Source organism: Heteronotia binoei, chromosome 7, assembly GCF_032191835.1.
Source record: "Heteronotia binoei isolate CCM8104 ecotype False Entrance Well chromosome 7, APGP_CSIRO_Hbin_v1, whole genome shotgun sequence".
NCBI classification, from domain to species: Eukaryota; Metazoa; Chordata; class Lepidosauria; order Squamata; family Gekkonidae; genus Heteronotia; species Heteronotia binoei.
This window is the reverse complement of record NC_083229.1, coordinates 105,294,819-105,317,345: the sequence shown is the minus strand read 5'-3', so window position 1 is coordinate 105,317,345 and position 22,527 is coordinate 105,294,819. Positions and strand designations below refer to the sequence as shown.

The 22,527-nt window shown below is 38.1% G+C and overlaps 1 protein-coding gene across 1 annotated transcript in view; it reads left to right on the top strand.

Moving 5' to 3' along the window:
* CDKAL1 (CDK5 regulatory subunit associated protein 1 like 1) overlaps positions 1-22,527 on the top strand; it is a 406,460-nt gene that overhangs the window by 276,807 nt on the left and 107,126 nt on the right. Inside the window, exon 9 of the mRNA XM_060244150.1 lies at positions 7,388-7,533. Coding sequence (XP_060100133.1) covers positions 7,388-7,533 — 146 coding nt within the window. The remainder of the gene's footprint in view (positions 1-7,387; positions 7,534-22,527) is intronic.

The window sequence follows — 22,527 nt, the reverse complement described above, 5'->3', positions numbered from 1 at the left end:
AATCCCTCTAAGCCTCTCCTTCCAATAATTTCTTTAATTCAGCATGCTTTCCCTGATGTTTTCCTGTACTCTCTTGCTTTCACCACTCCCTTATCCTCAGTCCCAAAGATACAGCTCCATTGTATTGCTGTGGGGATTTGATGAGCTGATAAGGTTTTCTGTATTAATTTTTCCACCAAGAATGGTGCCATTTTACCCTTCCGTCATGGCAATCCTCCCGCCATTCCAAACAGTCAATTTGTAAAACCCACTAACCCTCGTTACACTCTCACTGGATTTAAGAGACCTGACTGCCACCACCTTATCACCCAGAGTATAACTTAGTAAGCTTTGACTAATGATCTTGGTTAAAACAATTTTATTGGTAACATATGGTAATAAATCTATTTCATACATCTTTAATAACTTCTTTTATCTATTCCATATATTACTTTCTACCCACCCCTCCCCCCGTTACTTGACCGCTGCCGGTGTTATGTACTTAAAATGCTAATACTTAAAGGTACCCTTAACTATTAAAACAAAAAATTATATTCTTCTTATTTCTAAAACTTAATCATTATCAAAAATGGTCCAATGTCCTTTTATTTTCCACTCTTTTTCTACATATCTTCTAAACTTTTTCCACTCTGTCTTAAAAACTTCTAAATCATAGTCTCTTAATATTCTTGTTAATTTGTCCATTTCACTCCATGTCATTACTTTTACAATCCAATCCCATTTCTCTGGTATTTTTTCTTGCTTCCACAACGGCGCATATTATGTCCTAACAGCTGAAAGCAAGTACCAAATTACAGTTCTATCTTCTTTTGGAAATTTTTCCATTTCTAATCCCAACAGAAAAGTCTCTGCAACTTTCTTAAATTCATATCCCAAGATCTTAGAAATTTCTTGCTGAATCATCTGCCAATACTTTTTTGCTCTTTCGCAAGTCCACCACCTATCGTAGAAAGAACCTTCATGTTTTTTACATTTCCAGCATCTGTCTGGCATCTTATTATTGATCTTTGCCAATTTTTTAAAAGTCATATACCATCTGTACATCATTTTAAAACAGTTCTCTTTAATACTATGACACGTCGAAAGCTTCATAGAATTCTCCCACAAGTATTCCCAACTTTCCATCTGTATTTCTTTATTTACATTAATTGCCCATTTAATCATTTGAGATTTCACTACTTCATCTTCCGTAGACCATTTTAAAAGTAATTTATATATTTTTGAAACTAATTTTTCATTATCTCCAAGCAGAACTATTTCCATTTCTGTTTGTTCTTTTCTTATTCCTTCAGTTTTGATATCATTATCCACCAAACTCTATATTTGTTGCATTTAAAACCAATCATATATATTATTCAACTCTTCAGCAGTTTTCAATTCTATTTTGCCACTTTGTATTTTTAATAGTTGATTATATGACAACCACTTTTCTTCACCTATTCAGCTGGTTTTTTTATTACTACAACTGGCACTATCCATAACGGTCTTCTCTCATCTCCATATTTCTTATATTTCATCCATGTATTTAACAAATTATTTCTTATATAATGGTGAGAGAGAAACCGTCCATCTTTTTTCCATAATACAAATATGCGTGCCAGCCAGATTTATTTCCGTGACCTTCCAGCACTAAGAGTTTTTTGTTTAACAACGTTATTCATTCTTTTATCCATGCTAAACAAACTGCTTCCTGATATAATTAAAATTTGGTAGTTGAAATCCACCTCTTTCTTTTGCATTTGTCAAAATTTTCATTTTGATACTTGGTTTCTTCCCAGCCCACACAAATTCTGAAATTTTTCTTCGCCATTTATCAAATTGTTTACTATCTTTCACAATGGGAATAATTTGAAACAAATACATTATTCTTGAAACAAATACAGCTGTTCTACCCAGCAATGACAAATTAAGTTTATTCCATTTTAACATATCTTCATCCATTTTATGCCATAGCTTATCATAATTATTTTTAAACAGATCAATATATTCTTCATTGTTATCTCCACACCCAAATATTTTACGTTGGAGGTAACTTGCACGTGGATCAGTATATTGCTTTTATCATTCTTATAAAGCTTTCTCCCAGCTCCATTTTCTCCATTACTGCAAACATAAAATCCCAATTTAAATTTTCAAATGCTTTCTCTGCGTCCGCAAAGAATAACGCTACTTCCTTTTCTGGATGTCTTTCATAATATTCTACAATATTTACAACAATTCTGATATTGTCTCTTATTTGCCTTTTGGGAAGAAACCCTGCTTGAACTTCTTTTATAAAATTTATCAAATATTGTTTAAGCCATTCTGCCAAGATTCTTGTATATATTTTATAGTCATTGTTTAATAGCGAAATTGTTCTGTATTTTTTTACATTCGTGACATCTCTATCTTCCTTTGGTATCAACGAAATAAGTTTCCTTCCAAGCTTTAGTTTCATTTTCTAGGTATGTCACTATTTCTTTATTCTGTAGTAAATCTTCATTCAATCTCTATCTTCTCAACTTCTTAGACAATTTTGTAATCCACATTGTTGGCTTACGGTCAGCCCCAATTTTAGGTAAAATCTCTATTTTCCTTATTATAAGACCTAAATCTTTAGTGCCCCACAACATGTCAATTCTGGAAAAAGTTTTATGTCCTGCTGAAAAAAACGTATAGTTCCGCATTTCAGGGTTAAATTTCCTCCATATGTCCTCTAAATTTTTTTGTTTGACCAATTCAAAAAAAGACTTTGGCAATTTTCCTTCTTTGTTATTATTTTCCCCCCAGACCTATCCAGTGAGTTCTTAATTGTTCCATTAAAGTCTCCCATTATCAAAACTTGGTCATAAGTCAGTTCATCAGATTGTTGTATAATGTCTTTTTAATCTTCCATCTTTATCTTTAAACACTAATTTTGACTCCAATTCTTGTTTAATATATAAAAAAATCACTCCCCTTTTCTTCTGTTCAGCCAATGAAAAAAATTCTAACCCCAATTGTTTATTCCATAAAAATGTGTAAACCTTTTGTTTAATGTGCACTTCTTGTAAACAAACTATATTATAATTTTGTTTTTTTAATCCAATGAAACATTGCCTTTTTTTATTGTGGTGAATTTTGTACATTTACATTCCAAGACAATAATTTGTAATCTATCATGGTGCAAATTCTTTATGTTCTTCATAAAATCTACGCAGTTTCTTTGCATTTGTAATTGTGATTCTTTTCCCCTGAAGTTCAAAATTCAGGTATTATCCATCTAAACCTCATTTCATTGTCCTGTAATTTTTCTGTCAGTTTTTTATATGTTCTTCTATCATTTATCACTTGCCTTGGCAGCTCCTTCATAATTCTTACTCTGCTACCTCCCACTATCAATGTCTTTTCAACGTTTTTATTCATTATCTTTCCCACCATTTCTTTTGTCATGTATCTTATGACAACATCTCTTGGTAAATTATTTTTCTTGGCATAGAGTGAATTCACTCTATACATATAGTCATACATATTTTTAGTCTCTTCAGGATCTTCCTCTAAAAATTCTGCAATTATATTTATTATATATTCTTTCAAGTCACCATCTTCCTTTTCAAGTACTCCCCTCAGACATATCTGAGTCTCCATCAATTTGCAGTCATGGATTGTCACTTTTTCTTGTATTTTCAACAAGGTGGAGTCATGTACTTTCATTCTCCCTTCTACCTCCTACACTTCTTAGATGTTTCCTCTGTCTCTTTTCTGAGATCTTCCATATCTTTTTAAATCTCTTCTATAATTTCTTTTTTTGATATAGTTATCATCTCTTTCATGCCTTTCATCATTCTGGCCTCCATTGCCTCTAATTGATCCTGCATTTTCTCCAATGAGGTAGCCCTTGTACGGGTCTGCTTGTGTTCTGACATTTAAAAACACTGAAAATTTTGATCTCACCAATTTCAAATTTGACTATCAGGTTCAAAAAGATTAGAGCTTGCTTTTTACAACAAGCCTAATTTTGCCATCCTCAGAGCTTCCCAGACCGAGATATTAATTTTTAAAATTTTTAAATCCTTCAAAATGGCGGTCGTGACTTTTTACTTCTCTCTGAAAATTTTTTCCCTTTTTCTTTTAAAGGCTTCTAAAGTCCATTATAAACAATATGTCCAATAGTATTTATCTTCTTGTCATCATCTCAATTCTAACAATTTTTAATGTTCCTAACACTTAAAAAATATTATTTTAATTTTGACCTCCTTGCAATGGCCGCCGATGTTTATCAATGGTATTATAGTCCTAGAGTAGGCTTTTCATCCGCTACTCCCTGCTTTACTTGCCACCAAATCTTATTTTCACTGGTAAAGAGATCTCACGATACTTGATGTACTTCTTGTGTTGATTGTATATGCTGCAGGTCTGTGACGATGGTGCTCTTTTTTCAAAACCTCAAGTAGACCAAACAATAAATTCCTTTCCACTTTTTAGCACTGTCCTTTAAATTTACAAAGTCCAAATTTCACCTCTTCCTCCCTTCTTCTTCCAAGCTTTCTAAATTTCCATTTCCCACCTTCTGAATTTATTCTGTTTAGTTGTAAATAGTCCCAGAATGAAAGATAGTAATCTGTACCTTTTCTTCCAATTATCCAGATCCACACCAGTCTTGTTTTAGATGTTTAACAAAGGCTAAGAAGGTTAGGATTCTGTCGAGCTTATGTCAAATAAATGACTCTGGGAACTTCTGCAGATGATAAAAATGCAATTCTTCTCCGGAGACCCCTCAAAGGACCCCCCCCCCCCAGGACTCCCTTTTAGCCAAGGTAAATCTCCTCAAAGTTTCCTGTGCATATCTTGGACTGATCTCTAAATGAGAAAAGTAGGCAGTAGGCATTAATTTGCCTTCCACTACCCCGAACAGAAGTTCCAGCCTGCTCCCGTTATGAGAGGCAGCTCAGCTCAACATTTTCCTCCCCCGGAAGTCCCAAAGCTTTGACTATGATCATAGAGAACCCCTGACTGTTGCCCTTGCATTCTTGTTCTTTAGTAGCTTACCCATCAAAGAACCCAAGAATCCTAGCTTATATAATTAATCGTGTCTCTGGTAGAGAGGCTAATATTTGGATGGGAGACCTCCAAGGAATACCAGGTTTGTGATGCAGAGGCAAGCAATGGCAAATCCCCTTTGAATGTCTCTTGCCTTGAAAAAAAACCCCAGGGTTGCCATTAAGTTATCAGTGACTTGATGGCACTTCCCACCATTGCCCAATAGGAAGCAATGCTTCCTATGATCTCATATGCATAGCATGGAAGTGTTGCCACCCAATTTGCAGAAGAAGGAGATTGGGGCTGAAAGATCAGTGCAAAGTACAGGTACATGAAGCCTGAGGTGTCAGCAAACATTGTACATAAGATTCTACAATGCCTTTCATACTTCTGTAGTGTATAAGCTAAGACAAATGGCTTTGTTTTCAATTTCTGTGTTTTTCAGAGAATGAGGAATTCGTAAACCATTATATTCATATTGCAGCTAAAATTGATTCCCAAAGTGTCTTGCAACAATTAAAATCCACAAACACTGTTCTCTTGAATTCCTCTTATTTGGTTGCAGAGAGAAATTTAAATACATACTTTCCCCATTCTTAAATCTTGTGCTCGATGTGTCAAGCCCTCTATCAGACACTTGTAATACCATCTGCCTGTGGCAAATCTTTGAAGCTGAGGCTCATTTTGTTTGTGGATTAGCAGCAGGGAGAAGATCAGCATTAATTGCGTAAATTTTTGACAGCAAATCTAAGCAGTATCAAAAAAACCCAGTCTCCCTCCCCCCCCCAAAAAAATATATTATTTTGTTAAAATAAATATCTCAAGGACTTGTGTCGGTTTAAGATACCAGAGCAGAAGGTGTAGATCATATATATACTTTGCATAATTAACTGTCTCCTAAGTTTTCTTTTAATATTTGTACATTCATTAATAACCAAATGAGATATCACTGCACTAGTTATTTATATTCTGATGGGTAATTAAAGTTCTGCCAGCTGCCACCTCTGCTCTTACAAAACTGTCATTTGACTTGAATGCATAAAATCTTTTGTATGCCTTGATAGATGACCTGACACATTTTTTGCTTTGCAACATCGTCTGAATAATCTGCAGTAACACAACTTGCATCATTAGTATTTGTGGAGGGAGTTCTTAAATCACATGTTTTATTTGCAGTTTTTTAAAGTGAGCATGAGAGAAATCAAATCAATAGAAAGTTTAATGAGTCTATGTGGAACCATTCTGGACGTCTACAGTAGCCTACCTCAGTTTTTAGTTTTGTGCATTAATTTCACTGCAGTTAATGCAGATGTGATTTCAAGCAAAGGGAAAAGAGATGGAAGCAAGGAAAATTTCTATTTCATTATGCTTCTATTATATCAATTTTGAGGTTAATTTAACAAAAATGCAAGTATTGAGCAGAAGGGCTGGAGGGTCGCATAAGGCGTGCACCCTAGAATTAAAGGGGGAGGAAGAAGAGGGGAGGAAGAAGAGCAGTCTCAAAGTGGCTTACAATCGCTTTCTCTTCCTCACCTCATTACAGTCTTGTGAACAATTTAGGACATTTAACTTTAGACCCTTGTACTTTGCCTGGTTTTATAGAAAAAATGTGGATTGTCTGCCAGCTGAATCCCTTCATTAAAACTGGTGAAAGGATTTGACTAGCTCTCGTCTAGTTAGTGCTGATTTATCTTCAGTACAACTACCTTTTATCTCTTTGACTGAATTATGCCCTGTTGGTTGTGCCTTATTTAATCTTTACCGTAGATGCCCCCAAAGTCAGCTTTCTATGGGAAAGCAGACTCTTCTTGATGTTATCTGAGGGGTCTGGACACCAAAGTAATAGCTGAGGCCTCCCTTCCTTCAAACTAGACCCAGAGTGTTTCTTTGTTAGTGCTGTTTCAGCAGCCTCACTTTCAAGGACTCTGGACAATAATGTCCAGTGCCACATTATTAGTCCTCTCCCAGAAAGTAAGCCCTTGCTCAGCTCCCACCAACTGAGGACAGACCTAGGCTGATTATATACTAGTGAACTGTTTTCAAACCCTAGTTTATGAGTGTTGCTAGGTCAGTGACTCTCTCCCCATCCCAAAGTGTAATGCTTTTCAGTCTGCTTAGAGCTTACATTTTGAATAAAACTTAGATGGTCTTAAAGGTGCAACTTGTCTACTGCATTGTTCTATTGCTTCAGACCAACACGGCTGCCCACTTGGATCTACCTTAAGTGTTGTGCTGTTAATAAAATGTTTTTACTTTATCTAATAAAAAAAGAAGTCCTGTCCGATGGGTGGGCTGTAGCACTGGTTGTGCGACATTTATGGGCTCTTTGTACCTGTTGGTTCATGGAAGCAATGTTAAGGAAATGCCAATGTTGCCTTTTATTTTCTAGGAGATGGCAAAAATCCTCAACCATCCAAGAGTATATGCTTTTCTCCATGTCCCTGTCCAAACTGCTTCTGACAGTATACTCATGGATATGAAGAGGGAATACTGTGTGGCAGACTTCGAAAGGGTAGTAGATTTCCTCAAAGAAAAGTAAGTTTCTTGTTTTTCTTTATTGTGTGTGTTTGGGCATGCGCATGTATGTGTGCTTGCGTGCCTGGAAATCATGACTGACTTCTGGCGATCCCTAGTGGAGCTGGGAGGTAAGGATGTTCAGTGAGGTGGCTTGCTGCTTGACTCTGCATCCCAACCCTGGTATTCCTCTGCATCTCAGTCCTGGTCTCACATCCAAGTACTTGCCAGGCTCAGCCCTGCTTAGTTTCCAAGATCTGACAAGATCAAGCTTGCCTGGGACATCCAGGTTAGGACTAAGAAAAGTAAGTTTCTTAACACATAGCCAAGTGGTCAACAGGTTCTTGTTCAGGTTCCCAGACATGTGGTTTACATGCAGATACTTGCAACTTCACAATTAAAGTAGAAAAAGGATCCTTTCCCTACATTTTCAGAGTTATTATTTTCCCTACAGTTCTTTTGATGTGGTTTGCTCATTTACTTGAATCTTAAATATATAGCTTTCATTGTTACATAGTGCACTTCAAAATGTGTCAGTGGATTGCTATTCTGTTTCAAATTACTTTTAAGCCTGATTTGCTTTGTTTAGAATGTTTGGAATTCAATTTGTTGAAATCTCCTTTAATATATCTTTTCAGGATAGTTGGCATTGCATGCAAAAAACTGTGCAAGCCGCATTCATATAATTGGATAATATTATCTCAAGTTGTTTTTTGTTTCCTGCATGTACCATGGATTGTCTTTTGTGTGTTAATCCTAGGCATTTGCTTTAGCAAATTATGACAATTTATAGCTATATATCCCAAATCCTTTCCCTTAATGACATGAGCTATTTTGACAACAGTAGAAGTCTATTTAAAAATACTTTCTCTTGTCTCTAACATGCCCAAAGAATTATTTGTTTATCTAAGAAATACCTGCAGCAGCCAATAATAGTTAGTTTAGAGGAGTTTGGTTGAGTATTGAGAAATATGGACTGGCTATTTACTGAATATTGTGCTGATCTCATGCAGAATGACTACAATACATGTTGCAACTGTAATTATTGACATTCTGCAGAAGGTGACATCATATCTCGACTCAGTTGAGAAAATAACAAAAGCTCATCCTCAGGATTTATCAACTGATGTAATGGAAAAATCCCCTTATCTTTCCAAGCCTTCCACCAGGGTGGATTTGGTTTAAATCATAGTTTTCTATATAAAGGCTAATTCTTGCTGGCCTTAATATTTACAACCCTGATGAAGATTTCATTTTAGTATAATAATTTTGCAGGTTAGTTTTGGTTATGTAGATAATTATGAAATCACCGCAGGTTAATAGGTTAATCATTCGTATTTGAACAACTTTTCCCACTGTACTTTATTGAATGAAAATAATCCTTAGCAATAACAATTTAAATTATTGTATTTAAGTACAACAATAGTACTGTATAGCATATATATTCTTACATTTGCTTACACTTCCATGAGAATGCACTTACAAAGATCTCAAGATTTCTGCAGTATTCTGCTCAAAAAGTTTCATTTTCATTTGTACTGCTTGCCCCTCTCTCATCACGTTTAACTGTTAAGATCTCCTCCTTATCCATTGAACTTCTTGAAATTTACACTGAAGAGATAAGGGTTTTATTCTGTTTGCATAGATTTGCAGAGGTTTCTTAACTCTGTTTATTTTATAACATTTTTGCTGTGAAGAGGAGGCATGTTATCTCTGCAGATACAAAATCACAGTTTTGAGAACTGCAAAACCAAGCATCTGTGATAATATCTTTCAGATAGAAAGACTACCCAAAATAATGTTACAGAAACTTCTGGGGAAGCATGATATTGTGAATTAATTAATGGGATTCATTTACCAAAAAAAAAAAAAAAAGCATTGCATGAATATACAGCTTCACAATACTTAACTAAAAACCTAATCCTTATTTCATAATGAATAACCCTTAGACTATAATTAATCTTAAATAGAAAACTATCTTTTAATAGATTTTTCCTCAAAAAAGTATGTTATTTTAAAAATCCCATTTAAATCAAAGAAATCTTATTTATTTTTTTTAAAATCTGATTAAAAAAAAATCATTGAATTGTATTTACCTTGCCTTCCACAAAAAGGGTTTATTCCCAGTTTTAGATCTAGATTGGCCCATAATATTCGTTTAGAATGTGAAAATGGATCAAATTGATATTGTCATGCCATTACACACCATCGTTTGCTAGTTGTAGAAATTTCAGGAGATATGGGATCCACTCTAGCATAAGTAGATCCTTATGCATTCCACCTAGAGAGGGGCATCAGACAAGAGGCTTCCAAAAGAGCCCAAGATGGACAGTCCAATTGCAAGGATCAATCCCAATAATTAGTACAACTGAACTATAACTTAACAAGTATGCTTAATGATGTAAACTAAGATCAGGGAAACCAAATCCTCCTTCATTGAATTGAAATTACATCCTTTTTATGGAATCCTAAGGTGGTAAGGAACCCCACATAAATTTCCAAAATAATATTAATTTTATTAATAGATTTGCAAAGTATATAAAGGAATTGTATGTAAAATATAAACAATCTTAGGTATAGTATTCATTTTAAGTATATTTATTATGCCCCAGAGAGACAAGTTGAAAGTTGCCCATCTGTTCAAATCCACAAATATATCATCAATTAGCTTGTTAAAATTTAGCATACTTATATAAAATTTAGCATACTTAAAGGAGAGCCAGTTTGGTGTAGTGGTTAAGTGTGCGGACTCTTATCTGGGAGAACTGGGTTTGATTCCCCACTCCTCCACTTGCACCTGCTGGCATGGCCTTGGGTCAGCCATAGCTCTGGCAGAGGTTGTCCTTGAAAGGGCAGCTGCTGTGAGAGCCCTCTCCAGCCCCACCCACCTCACACGGTGTCTGTTGTGGGGGAGGAAGGTAAAGGAGATTGTGAGCCGCTCTGAGACTCTTTGGAGTGGAGGGCGGGATATAAATCCAATATCTTCTTCTTCTTCAATATCTTCTTATATACATAATATCTCCAAGGCTTTTTTGTTTGTTTGTTTAGCAGAAATGCATAGGAATGCAGTTTTGGCTGGCTTGGTGTCAAGGGGCGTAGCTTAATATGCAAATGAGTTTCTGCTGGGCTTTTTCTACAAAAAAGTATTGTGTGAAACAATGATGACATCAGGGGGTGTGGCCTAATATGTGAATGAGTTCCTGCTGGGCTTTTTCTTCAAAAATGCTGTCTCTAGAAATCCTTTTCTTTATACCCAAGCATGCGGCCCCTAAGCAACTGGCTGTCATCTGCTTCCTTCTCTCTCTCTCTTGCTTCCTTCTGCATTACAGCTTGCTTTGCCAGGCTTGTTGAATCGCACAGGATCTACAGAGTAAAGCTCCTCCCTTGGGGAGAAAGTGGGGGAAGGAGAGCTAGCTTTGCCAGGCTCTCTCAATTGCACAGCAGAGCTACTGAGCCAAGCCTTCTATTGACTAGGGCTCCCCACCCCAGTCCCCTGGGGAAGGAAGGAAAGAGCCAGAGGTTTCTTTGCCCAGTTCCCTGGATCACATGGAAGAGATACAAAGAAAACACCTTTAAGAACCACGAGTGCAGATCTTTAATCATGTTTTAGGTTTTTCAAAAAATTATTTGTGTTTGTCGTGTCCTTTATAAAATTTATATCTCTGCTACCTAATCTTAAATAGGAACACACATGGCCCAGCTTGACATGGCCCGGCCCAACAAGGTCTCATTTATGTCAGATCTGGCCCTCGTAAAAAATAAGTTCGACACCCCTGCTTTAGAAGCTTATTGATTCACAAATATTGAGCAGCAAAAGACACTTATTTCTTATTTTGTAGATGAAAGTGTTTAAAGGGCAGAGACAAATTTTGCAGTTGCTAGAGTGATCTTAGGATCACTTTTCAGCCTTTTGACTAAGATCAAGTGTAGTATCTCTAGGAATCAGTGTTCCAAGAAAATATCCAAGAAAATGACATCTGAAAATATCCATAGTCTGTGATATATTGTCTCCTAATATCACCTGAACTTTGAGTAATGTGAGCTTTAACGTGAGCCAGTTGGAATTTTGTAATTGGGACCTTTATAAGTAACACTAGTATTTGGATTGACATTATTTCCTGAAGTGTTTACTTCTGAAGTCATGTTGTGCACTATATTTCATATTAATCTACAAGTTCCTTTCTGGAACAGACCATCCATTTCATGAGCTATTGGACTTTCATTTTCATGATTGTATTGTTCATAAATAGGAGGAGTATACTTTCATTTGGTTTAATCAGGAATGTGGCAATGCTGTCTGTGATTATGTATTAAATCATGATAAAAATGTATTTGTATCATCCCAACCAGATTTGTTTTTTGTTTCCATACTGTTTCTGTCTCCCAATGACATCAACTCAGATTTTGCCCAATTAATCAAATAGCCAGTCTCCAAAGATATTAATCATATTCATTAATGCAGAAACGTAAGATTGAGGTTCTGAATAACTAATAAAAGACCATCTGCATAAAGAATAATTTTAAATTTGAAAGAGTTATGGATAAAGCCATTAATAATATTATTTTATCTAATGGCACAAACCAGAGGTTCCAAACCTAAAGCAAAAATAAGAGGAGAAAGAGGGCAAGTACCCTTCACAAGAAGGAACGGTGTGGAAAATATACCATTAGTCAGAATCCTGGACCTGGGAGATGAAGAAAGAATTCCAATCCACTTCAGAAATTCATGAGGAAAAGCAAATTCAGTCGTTGTGGCAAAAATAAATTTCCAAAGTTTTTTCAGTATCAAGTGAGAGAATGGCAACTTGTTGAGAGCTGCAACTATTTAAAGTGATCAGAACTGTAACCAACCTAAGACTATCACAGCCTTGCCTACAGTATCTACAGGTTTAGCAGGTTTCCAGTTTTCTTTTTTTAAAAAAATAAAATTTTAGCCTCTTGAATTGTGGAAATATGACCCACCAGAGCAGATGTGGACTTTACTCTCTGCATTTAGGTAGGTTCATAAAGACCAAGAGCCAGAATGTTATATTGGTTGGGCTATGATTTGGGAGTCCCAGGTTCAAATCTCCGCTGGTAGTGTAATAAAAAAAGAAAAGAAGTTTTTTTTCAAAGTGCATTTGGTAGAGGGTAAATTGTTTTGGTAAATATGGCTGCATTTTTAATCTACTTTACAACCAATATATAACAAACATGGCCAGTGGATTTGTGGACACTTGCCATGTGACATGTCCAGGCTGGACAGATGAGGTAACTATCGCTGTGTGACTTGTCCAGGCCAGGCTTCCACTGTGAGGGAAGGAGGGAATCAAAAGAGGGGACAGGACTTTTTCAGGAATGCATTGGCATCCCATTCCACCCCTTTAGGCAGTGGACTGCCTGCCTCCAAGTATCTGTGGATTTTGCCGTATGTGGTAATTCCAGGACTGGATCCTGAAGGGCCTGCTGTAGACTATGAGTTAACTCAGAAGTGGGTAAAACGTCAGCTCCTGAGCAGTCCTCAATAATCAGGCATCTCTGGTGTTCAGAAAAGGTTTGTTTTATTGATAGACATTTCACAGCAGTATGACTCTCTGTGTCAGATCTGACCTTTACTGTTGGGGCCAGATCTCTGTACCCCCTCCCGGGCCGTTATGAGCCCATCAAGATTCACGGTAAAAAGCTCGCAAAAAGCAAGGATGAGCATTTCTCACCCAGCCCCCCACTGCATGTTAAAAGTCTGTGAAGAAGAGAGAGCATGTCCTTGAAAACCAGTCACCAACCTTTCCACTAGGGCAGAACGATTACTTTGTAAGGTACAGACTGAAGCAAAGCAAGCAAGGCACAGAGGAATCTAACTCCCCAAACATTCCCAATACAGTTACAGAGATGACAGAAAACAGCAAAATTCATGGCAAGGCCCCTTGACATAAAATTGATATGAAAAAATATATATTTAACAATCTAAATATTACAATTTGAATTAATAGATTGCTTTGGACAATCAGTTATTTGGGGGGAAGGACTATAATCTTATGTGAAGACTGTACTTATTTAAGTTATTTTCTTCCAATAATGTATCAGTCTAATTCATAATGCTTTATTAGGAGCAGCATATGCTCTAGGCGTAAAGCTGTTTCATGAATCTTTTCAGGGTTAAATGTTTGCAGCTTATGTTTGTAATAGCATCTTGTTGCAAGATGTCCTAGTAAAGCTGTTGAAGCATGCTTGCATGGTGAATGATGTAGAAATACAAATCATACAATCATATAACAAATTATACATGTGATCTGTAATTTTCACATTTGGCAAGTAGCTATTCAGTATATATGTCAGTTTTAAGTAAGTTTTCCATTTGATTCTTTTTTTTCTTTTTTCTTTTTTTTAATTACCAATGTTTGTTAACCAGGCTCTTTTAATAGAAGTTTGTTTTTTTTGTTAAACATTGCTTTAAATTTCTGCATCTGTGTCAAGCAAGTTCCAGTTGCTAACAGTTTCTAGAGAGTTTGAGAAATGGTTTCCATTAAAAAGAAACCAAGTAGTTTAGATCTGCTAGGAAAGGGGGACTTTGTGATATCTGAACCAACTCACATCTGCAAAACTCATTTATTTTTAACCTCTGTATTTAGGAGGTCTTTATTTATAGTGCCTCATCTCCTAGAAGCAGCCAGCTATGACCTTCCTACATCACCATTCCCATATAGACATCTCATCACAGACATTGGGGTGGCAAAACATTTAACCAGATGCCTGCCATCTCTACCAAGAATATGTTGTATTAATAGAACATCGGTGTGTTCCAATAGTCCTCATAATTTTTCCCTTCTCCCAGCACTAGGATATTGCAGCAAAATGCAGCAACATGGCTGTTAACACAAGAACGGGGTATTGGTCAAAATTTCATGGTGATGTCCCTTTGATGCTGAGACCTACACTACAAAAGCATCATGATATGCCCAATACATTTAAATTTCTCTTCTTTAAAAACAAATAATTTTCATGAGATATATTTGAGTTCAGTAAACATACGGTGTAAATACTTTGAAGGCCTGCTACATAAGTATTGCATTTATCTGTTGTTTTTAAGATGGCATACTCCATAACACCTACAAATTAAATGCAGAGGGATTAATCTGAAAGGTACAGAAAGGTACATTGTCCATTTCCCCTTGGACCTCAATTCTTTGCTGAGATATTGATTTCTAAGAGTCTCAGCAAATCATGTAGGTGTTACAGCTGAAAAATCTTTTCATGGTGGGGGGTGGAATCCTTGGATGTCCCTGTGTATGAGGGTTTCTGATTTGAATCCAATATCAATAATCTCTGAAGTGTTGATGGTGTTGTGTTTTATGTGGGGGTGGGGAAATAATGTTTGTTACCTGAACTCTAACATTCTTTCACTTGGACTCCCTCAAAGTAATTAATATTTGCATCAGCATTTGAGGTTCACATCTGGAGCTTGGGTCACACTAGTCCCTTGAACAGTAGCCACACGTAAGGCAGATTCTTGACTGTTGTGAATTTGGAAGCTTTCTATAGAAGAGGAAGCTGGAGGGGGTCACTGGCAAATACACAGGGAAGAAGGATCCACTGGACCTTCATTCTGCTGCTTATCTTGCCTATCTTAACTTGCTTTTTAGTGGTTGATTTCCTGGGCTGGTGGAGATACTGGCTGCTAAGGAGAGATAAGATAGGCGGAGACTGACATTGGTTAGAGAGAAGTGGCCAGCAGTTTCTGCTTACTTTTGCCTGAGACCCTTTACAGTTTTTTTGGCTCTCTCCTGGGATACTTCAGAATTCTCAGTAGTCAGAGCTTGGCTTGCCTATAGCTGCTTTTGATGATGAATGTAGTATATACTCAGGTGCTTTGATTGTTTAATCTTTATCGGGTGTTAATTTAACATTATTCTCTACAAAGAGGGGTATCTTAAAAAACAGGCATGCAATCATATGTCCCATTTTTTCTTGAACCAGCAGTCTATTAATTAGTGTTTCAAAGACTGAAAATGCTGTGCTTTTTCCATCATTCAGGGCCAAAACATAATTACATTTTTATAAAGTTTTTTTTTTGTTTAAAAAGTTACCTCTGCTTTATAACTTCCAAATTCTGCTCAGCTTTGGTTTTCTTCTAGATTACTTCCAGAGATTAGGAGTAATTGGGGGGGGGGGGGATTAGATGAACAGTGTCCTTCATCTAAATATCAAATACTACATTCACATCAGCAATATATTATCAGCTTCCACATCTTGAAAATATTGATGCAGAAGTTATCCTTTTAAAGGGATTTAACTACAGTGGTCATCTACTGTGGCTGTAAAATGCTGGTGATGAGAAGTTCTGCTTAACAAATCTGCCAACATCTAATATAATGTACAGACGTATACATATGTATGACAGGTGGGGTTTTTTTTACCAGCTTTATGATCATCCAGGTCCACAATAAGTCCTGCCTGAGCATTCTGGCAGATCCTAGGCTATAGCTTACTCAGCATGTGGTGATCTACCTTCAGCAAACCTTAACCTGGGGTGCTTCTACACTGGAAAGATTTAGTGTCCTCATTTTGCTGGTGAAATATTTTCTCAGTTTCCACTTGCAATGAAGATTCCACATGGCACTGTGTAATCTTGTATTAGCTGTTGTTTCCCTTTCACACCAGTCACACATTATCATCACCTTCTCCCTGCATTGCTGTCTCACCTCCATCATGAATCCCCTCCCACCCTCTTTTCTCTTTTTCAAAATATATTTAAAAGTCTTGAGTGCATAGGTCTAAAGAGCAATAGTGCAATAACACAAAATTTGAAAAAAAAAATTCCATGTATTTACATAGCATTGCTCAGGAATAATGCAACACTTGAAGCATTGCATCTTGGAGGAAGGTAAAGAAGATTGTGAGCCACTCTGAGACTCTTCGGAGTGGAGGGTGGGATATAAATCCAATATCTTATTCTTATTTGATTGTCTATTATATACCACAACTCTTCCCTCCCCCTTTAATGAACACATTCCTTGCTTCCAAATTTGCTGCATTTCAGCACTGTGCAGGAGACTGTGGGTAAATCCCCTTCCCATGTTAATGGCAACACTGGGAAATACACAGTGATTAAAAATAATTGTAATTGAGTAACAGTGTGGGGTGGGGTGGAGAGTGAGGCTCTGAGGTGACATTCCTTCTGAAGAATATCCTGTCCCCCACTCTGGCCTTTCCTGGAGAGCTAGTTTGGTGTAGTGGCTGAGTGTGTGGACTCTTATCTTGGAGAACCGGGTTTGATTCCCCACTCCTCCACTTGTACCTGCTAGCATGGCCTTGGGTCAGCCACAGCTATCACAGGAGTGTCCTTGAAAGAGCAGCTGCTGTGAGAACCCTCTCAGTCCCACCCACCTCATAGGGTGTCTGTTGTGGGGGGTGAAGATATAGGAGATTGTAAGCCGCTCTGAGTCTCTGATTCAGAGAGAAGAGTGGGGTATAAATCTGCAGTCTTCTTCTTGTTGATTCTTTAAACCCCAAGTACTTTCAAGACAATAAAAGGGAAGGACACAAGCTTTGATTAAAGGATTGGTGGCTATGGATGGGCATGAACCAGGAAAATGTTGTTCATTTTGGTTTGTGGTTCGTTGCATGCCCGGTTTGTGAGCCATAACCATCATGAACTTTTAGGTCCAAGCAAACTGGTTTGGTTCATGAGGTTAGTGATGCAGTAGAACATCCCCCTCTAGCACGCTAGAGACACCAATCTTGCAGGGATCTCCAGCTGAATCTCATCTATCTGCTCTCCAAGTTTGGTGAGGAGTGGATTTACGGGGTCCAAATTACAGTTCCTCAAAGAATGTGCCCCCATCCATTATTTCCAATAGATGGGAGAAACAGCCCAAAAAATCCACACAAAAAAACAAGGGCAATAGAAGCTCAGCAGAATAGAATCAAAGTCCTAAAAAAATCTCTGCAGTAGAAACTGGTGGGAGGCATTTTTGCAAGCCCAGCAGAACTGGTGCAATATGCCCAGCAAAACCAGTGCCACTATAGCAGTGGAAACTTAACAGGACTAAGGTCAAATCAGAGAATCTCTTTAATAGAAACTGAAGGTAGGCAGCACATTGTTGCAAGTCCAGCAGAACCAGTGCCACAGTGGTAGAATAGAATTATAGAGTTGGAAGGGACATCCAGGGTCATCTAGTCTAACCACCTGCACAGTGCAGGAACTTTACAAATACCTTCTTCCCCACACAAACATTCCCAGAATCCAGCATGCCCAGAAGATGGCAAAACCCAACAGGATTAAGCTTATAGTAGGGTTGGCCAAACTTGCTTAATACAAGGGCCGCATAGAATAAACATTACATGTTTGGAAGCCACAAGATATGAACGTCCAATGTTTGAGACCAGGGAGGGAGGGTGAAAAGAAAGCAACTTTAACTTTAAATGCATTCTCCAAGCTGCTGGCTGCCATGGCTTGGCACAGTGACTTAAAGAGACAAATGTCTTCTCCAAGCCAGCTGACTGGTGGTGGGGATTTGAGAACCACACAATATGTTTGAAAGAGCCACAGTTTGGCCACCCCGGGCTTATAGTAAAGCATAAAATTTGAGCACAGAATTTTTGTAACGTAGTGGATCCAAGCTTATGTAGAGTAAGTTCATGGAAGAGCAGAAGCTATCAAAATGAAACCTCTGCTCCAGTGACCGAAATCATTTATATCTCATGAGAGTGAAGGTATAATTTTGGATTTATTTCCCTTCTTTCTGCATCACCTATTTTGTTCCAGTGTATCTCCTCTCTCTTGGTGACAGCATTTCAAAGAGTTATTGGGGGAAGTAGAACGCAGTAAAAATAATTTCCTTAAACTCATTCCACTGGTGGAAAATCTTGGATTTGTGTGTTGAAAAGAAGGTGTTAGTGTGAATCACTCCAGGAGAAGGGGAATGGGAAATAATAAGAAATTACATCAGATTCTCATTCTGCCTCCTCAGGTTTCCTTAGTAATAACCACACATAATCCTGCACAGTTGTTTGCTAGCATTGCCTTACTGACCACTCACAACATATGCCAATCAACTCAATCACTGCTATTGGAAAATGTGACAGGTGGGTAGGGAGCTAACACCTTATCATCACAGAGGGTCCTCTTAACCTTCAGGGACAGCTCTATGAGGGGTGAGGTAGAAAAAATCAATACTGTAAGATAGGCTCCACATGTGATTGGAATCTAATGCAATACCTCTTAACCTTTAATATTCCAATAAATGCCTCCTAGAATCATAGAGTTAAAGGGGACCTCCTAGTCCAGCCCCCTGCACAATGCAGGGAATTCACAAATACCTCTCCCTACACACACCCCAGCGACACCTGCTCCACACCCAGAAGATGGCAAAAACTAAAAGTAATCAAGTGCTTCTGAATTTATTTATTAATTGAAATATTTATATGTTGCTTTCTAACTAGCTCAAGAACCCTTACCTGGGCCACAGGTAATAAGCAAAACCCAAAATCAAACAAGAAGAAAACAGCAACAGCCAAATAACTTTCCCTCAAACTAATATCCTCTTTATGGAACCAATTGCAAAAAGCCTATCTAAACAAAATAGTCTTGCATTTCTTATGGAAAGTGGAGAACACAGGGGCCCTTTACACCTCCTTAAGGAGGGTTTTCCACTACTCTGGAACCACTATGGAAAAAGAGCAGGCCTATGCTACAGCTGGGTGGAAGGCTTGAAGGAGAAGAGGTCAACCAGGAGGTAGCCTTAAAATATATTCAGCAAAACCCTGATGGGCATTGGCCAGTTCCTTAATGTTAGGTTTGGTTTCCATTTGCAGTGCGCTGCTCTGTTTAATGACCTGAGGATCTGGGCTTTTATTCTCCAGTTGGGGTGAGCAATATGAAAGAATTCTTCTCCACTAGTTGTCAAACACTGTAACAAGTTAAAGAGAGAGAGCTACTGTCTAAATTGCCAAATTCCACCCATTTGCCCCACAAAGTTCTGAAAGGCCATAGATTGGTAGATCACATACTGGGGTGCCATGAGAGCCAGTTTGGGGTAGTGGTTAAGTGTGCGGACTCTTTTCTGGGAGAACCGGGTTTGATTCCCCACTCCTCCACTTGCACCTGCTGGATTGGCCTTGGGTCTGCCATAGCTCTGGTAGAGGTTGTCCTTGAAAAAGCAGCTGCTGTGAGAGTCCTCTGAGCCCCACCCACCTCACAGGGTGTCTGTTGTGGGGGAGGAAGATAAAGGAGATTGTGAGCTGCTCTGAGACTCTGAGATTCAGAGTGATGGGAAGGATATAAATCCAATATCATCATCTTCTGTTAAGAATAACCCACTGTTTTAATATTTCTAAAAATAAATGGGTAATGGTGATGTGAAATTTTAATTTTTTTATTTGTTTATTTTATTTAGCAGGCTTATATGCCACCCTTTCCCATAAATGGGCTCAGGGCAGACCGCAACATAAACTTTTGTCTGAAAACCAGAATATAAATATAACAAGGTATCTATAATAATTTTTAAATCACACAGCAGCACACTGTATGCAGATTTTTGTAAATCTAAATTTTGATATATGCAGGTTTTCAGATTAAATACAAAAAGACAAGATGCTTATATATAATTACTGGGTTTTTAAATGATGACATCAAAGAACTGTTAGCAGAAGCAGTTTTTGAAAACCACCTTCAGATTAATTACAGTCCTTTTGCTGATCCTTCTTCATTTACAGACCACTGATCCAGTAGATCATAATGCCTTTCAAATGAATTATTCTTAATGGATTTTTAAAATATGGCATTTATGGAAGTTCATGCACTTAGTGCAGTGGAATTATCATTTTAAATGCTTGCTGAAATTCTCAAAACCTCATATTTATTTAAATTTCTGTTACTCTGTGCCAGATGCCAGTCCAAGAGAACTGTCTTACACTGCCCCCAAATACTCATGCTTTCATTCATGTGAATCTTTGAGTGGAAGGACTTTTATTGTGGTGAGGCGCTCCCTGTGAACATCTCTTTATGTGTTTTTTCCCATTCAAACATAAGTCACCAACAGTGTTCCTTAAAAATAACAGAACACTGTCAGAGCCAAACTGCAGATGATTGTGGGAATGCCATGGTTGCAGCTCCCAAACCTGTTTTTCTTTTATTCTACAAGCGTTGAGCACAAGGGCACAGAAGCTTCTTTGCCCTCAGAAGACCCTAGACACCCTTCAGAAGCTAAAAGCTGGGATTCAGGAAGTTTTATGGGCATAGAGTGGGGAGCTCCTTTGACAAAAATAATTGGATGGTAATGATAGAAGAAGGGGTTACATATGATTCTTTTTCTCTTGTCCCATGTCATCCTCAGCGCCTTCACATGCCTTATCACAGGGGTGTCGGACTCATTTGTTATGAGGGCCGGATCTAAATAAATGAGACCTGGAGGGGTCGGGCCATGTCGGGCCGGGCCATGTGTGTATCTATTTAAGATTAAGTAGCAGAGATATAAATTTTATAAAGAACACAGACAAACATAAATATATACTTTAAAAAACTTAAAACATGCTTAAAACGTTAGCACTCATTGGTCTTAAGGATGCTTTCTTTGTATTTCTCCCATAGGATCCAGGGAACTGGACAAAGGAAGCTCTGGCTCTTTCCTTCCTTCTCCAGGGGACTGGGGGGGGAGCCTCAGCCAATGGAGAAAATAGAGGTTTTGCTCTGTGGCTCCTGAGCAGTTGAGCAAGCCTTGCATGAAGCAAGCCTTGCATGAAGCTCCTCCTACTCTTGCATCAGATTTTTTGGAGGGAGTAAGCATCAGTGCCTGCTGGAGAACATGGAATGCAGGAAAAATCCATGTCCACATAGAGTTTGTCGTATCCATCCCATAACCACTTTAAAAACTTGCTTTCTGTCATCAGTGAGCACCAGCATTAATAATTCAGGTAGTATGGGGCTTCTGTGGAACTGCAGAATTGCCAGTTCTTCAGTTTGTGGCTTTGGCTCATGGTTGATCTTCTGTAATTCCTATTCATAGAGGTCTGGTTTTATAATATTCATGTCCCATCAGTTTTCACATTCCAAGTTCTAAGATATCAACTTTGAAGCATCCAATCATTGATCTTCAGCCCATTAGAAGAAATAAAAACCCACTTTGTACCTCAGCTATTCGTATCAGTTAAATAACAGCTCTTTTATACCTAAGGCAGAACTGGATTAATAATTAGGCCAAGTAGGCACTGGCCTATGGGCCTCCATGCCTCTAAGGGCCCTGGGCTGGCTCCCCCCCCTCGTTTCCCCCCCTGCTTGCAGCCCTCCCAGCCTGCAGGAGCAGCCAGCAACTGAGCTGCTTTTTGCCCAGCTTTGCCTGGTGAGGCTGCTGCTGGCATTGTTGCCAAGTTTGCCTTTCTCTGCCTCTCCCCTGCAGCTTAGTAAAAGGGGCTTTTAAGAAGGTTCCTGCAGGCTGCAGTGAGGGCCATGGGCAATGGGGCAGGCACTCAGATTCTGAGATAATTTGCAAGGGGGATCCCAAGATTTCAGCTGCCTAGGGGCTTCCACAGGGTGTAATCCAGCACTGGTCTAAGGATGTGAATTGTTTGTAGATGTGGTAATTTTTATTTACTGTGATCAAAAGACTGGTGCAGTAAATACATAAAGTGACAGTACCTCTTCACTCTGTGCTGTGGAGTTCACTTACAATGCAAACTTGACTCCTGTGTCTGTTTGACAACTACTGCAATCAGCTAGTTGAGATGTAAACGATAACTGTAAAACTGTAATGTCATTCCACTTATTCTCTTGCAGTAAGTCTTGGACCTTACACTCAGAAACATTGACCTATGACTTTATGTGTTGTTTCCAAAGCTTCCAGACATTCACTCCTTCATTCCATTCATACCTGTCATTTATAGTCTAGCCTCCTGCTTTGAGGGGATCTTTAAAAAATACAGTGTGTACTTTGCTTAGTTTCTGTATGCAGTTCACTCTTGGTCAAGTTATGTACTTGCTCAAGTGTATTAGCCTTCCTCCTTCCGTGTATCTGATGTTTTTCTTTAAAATTCTTTTGGTGG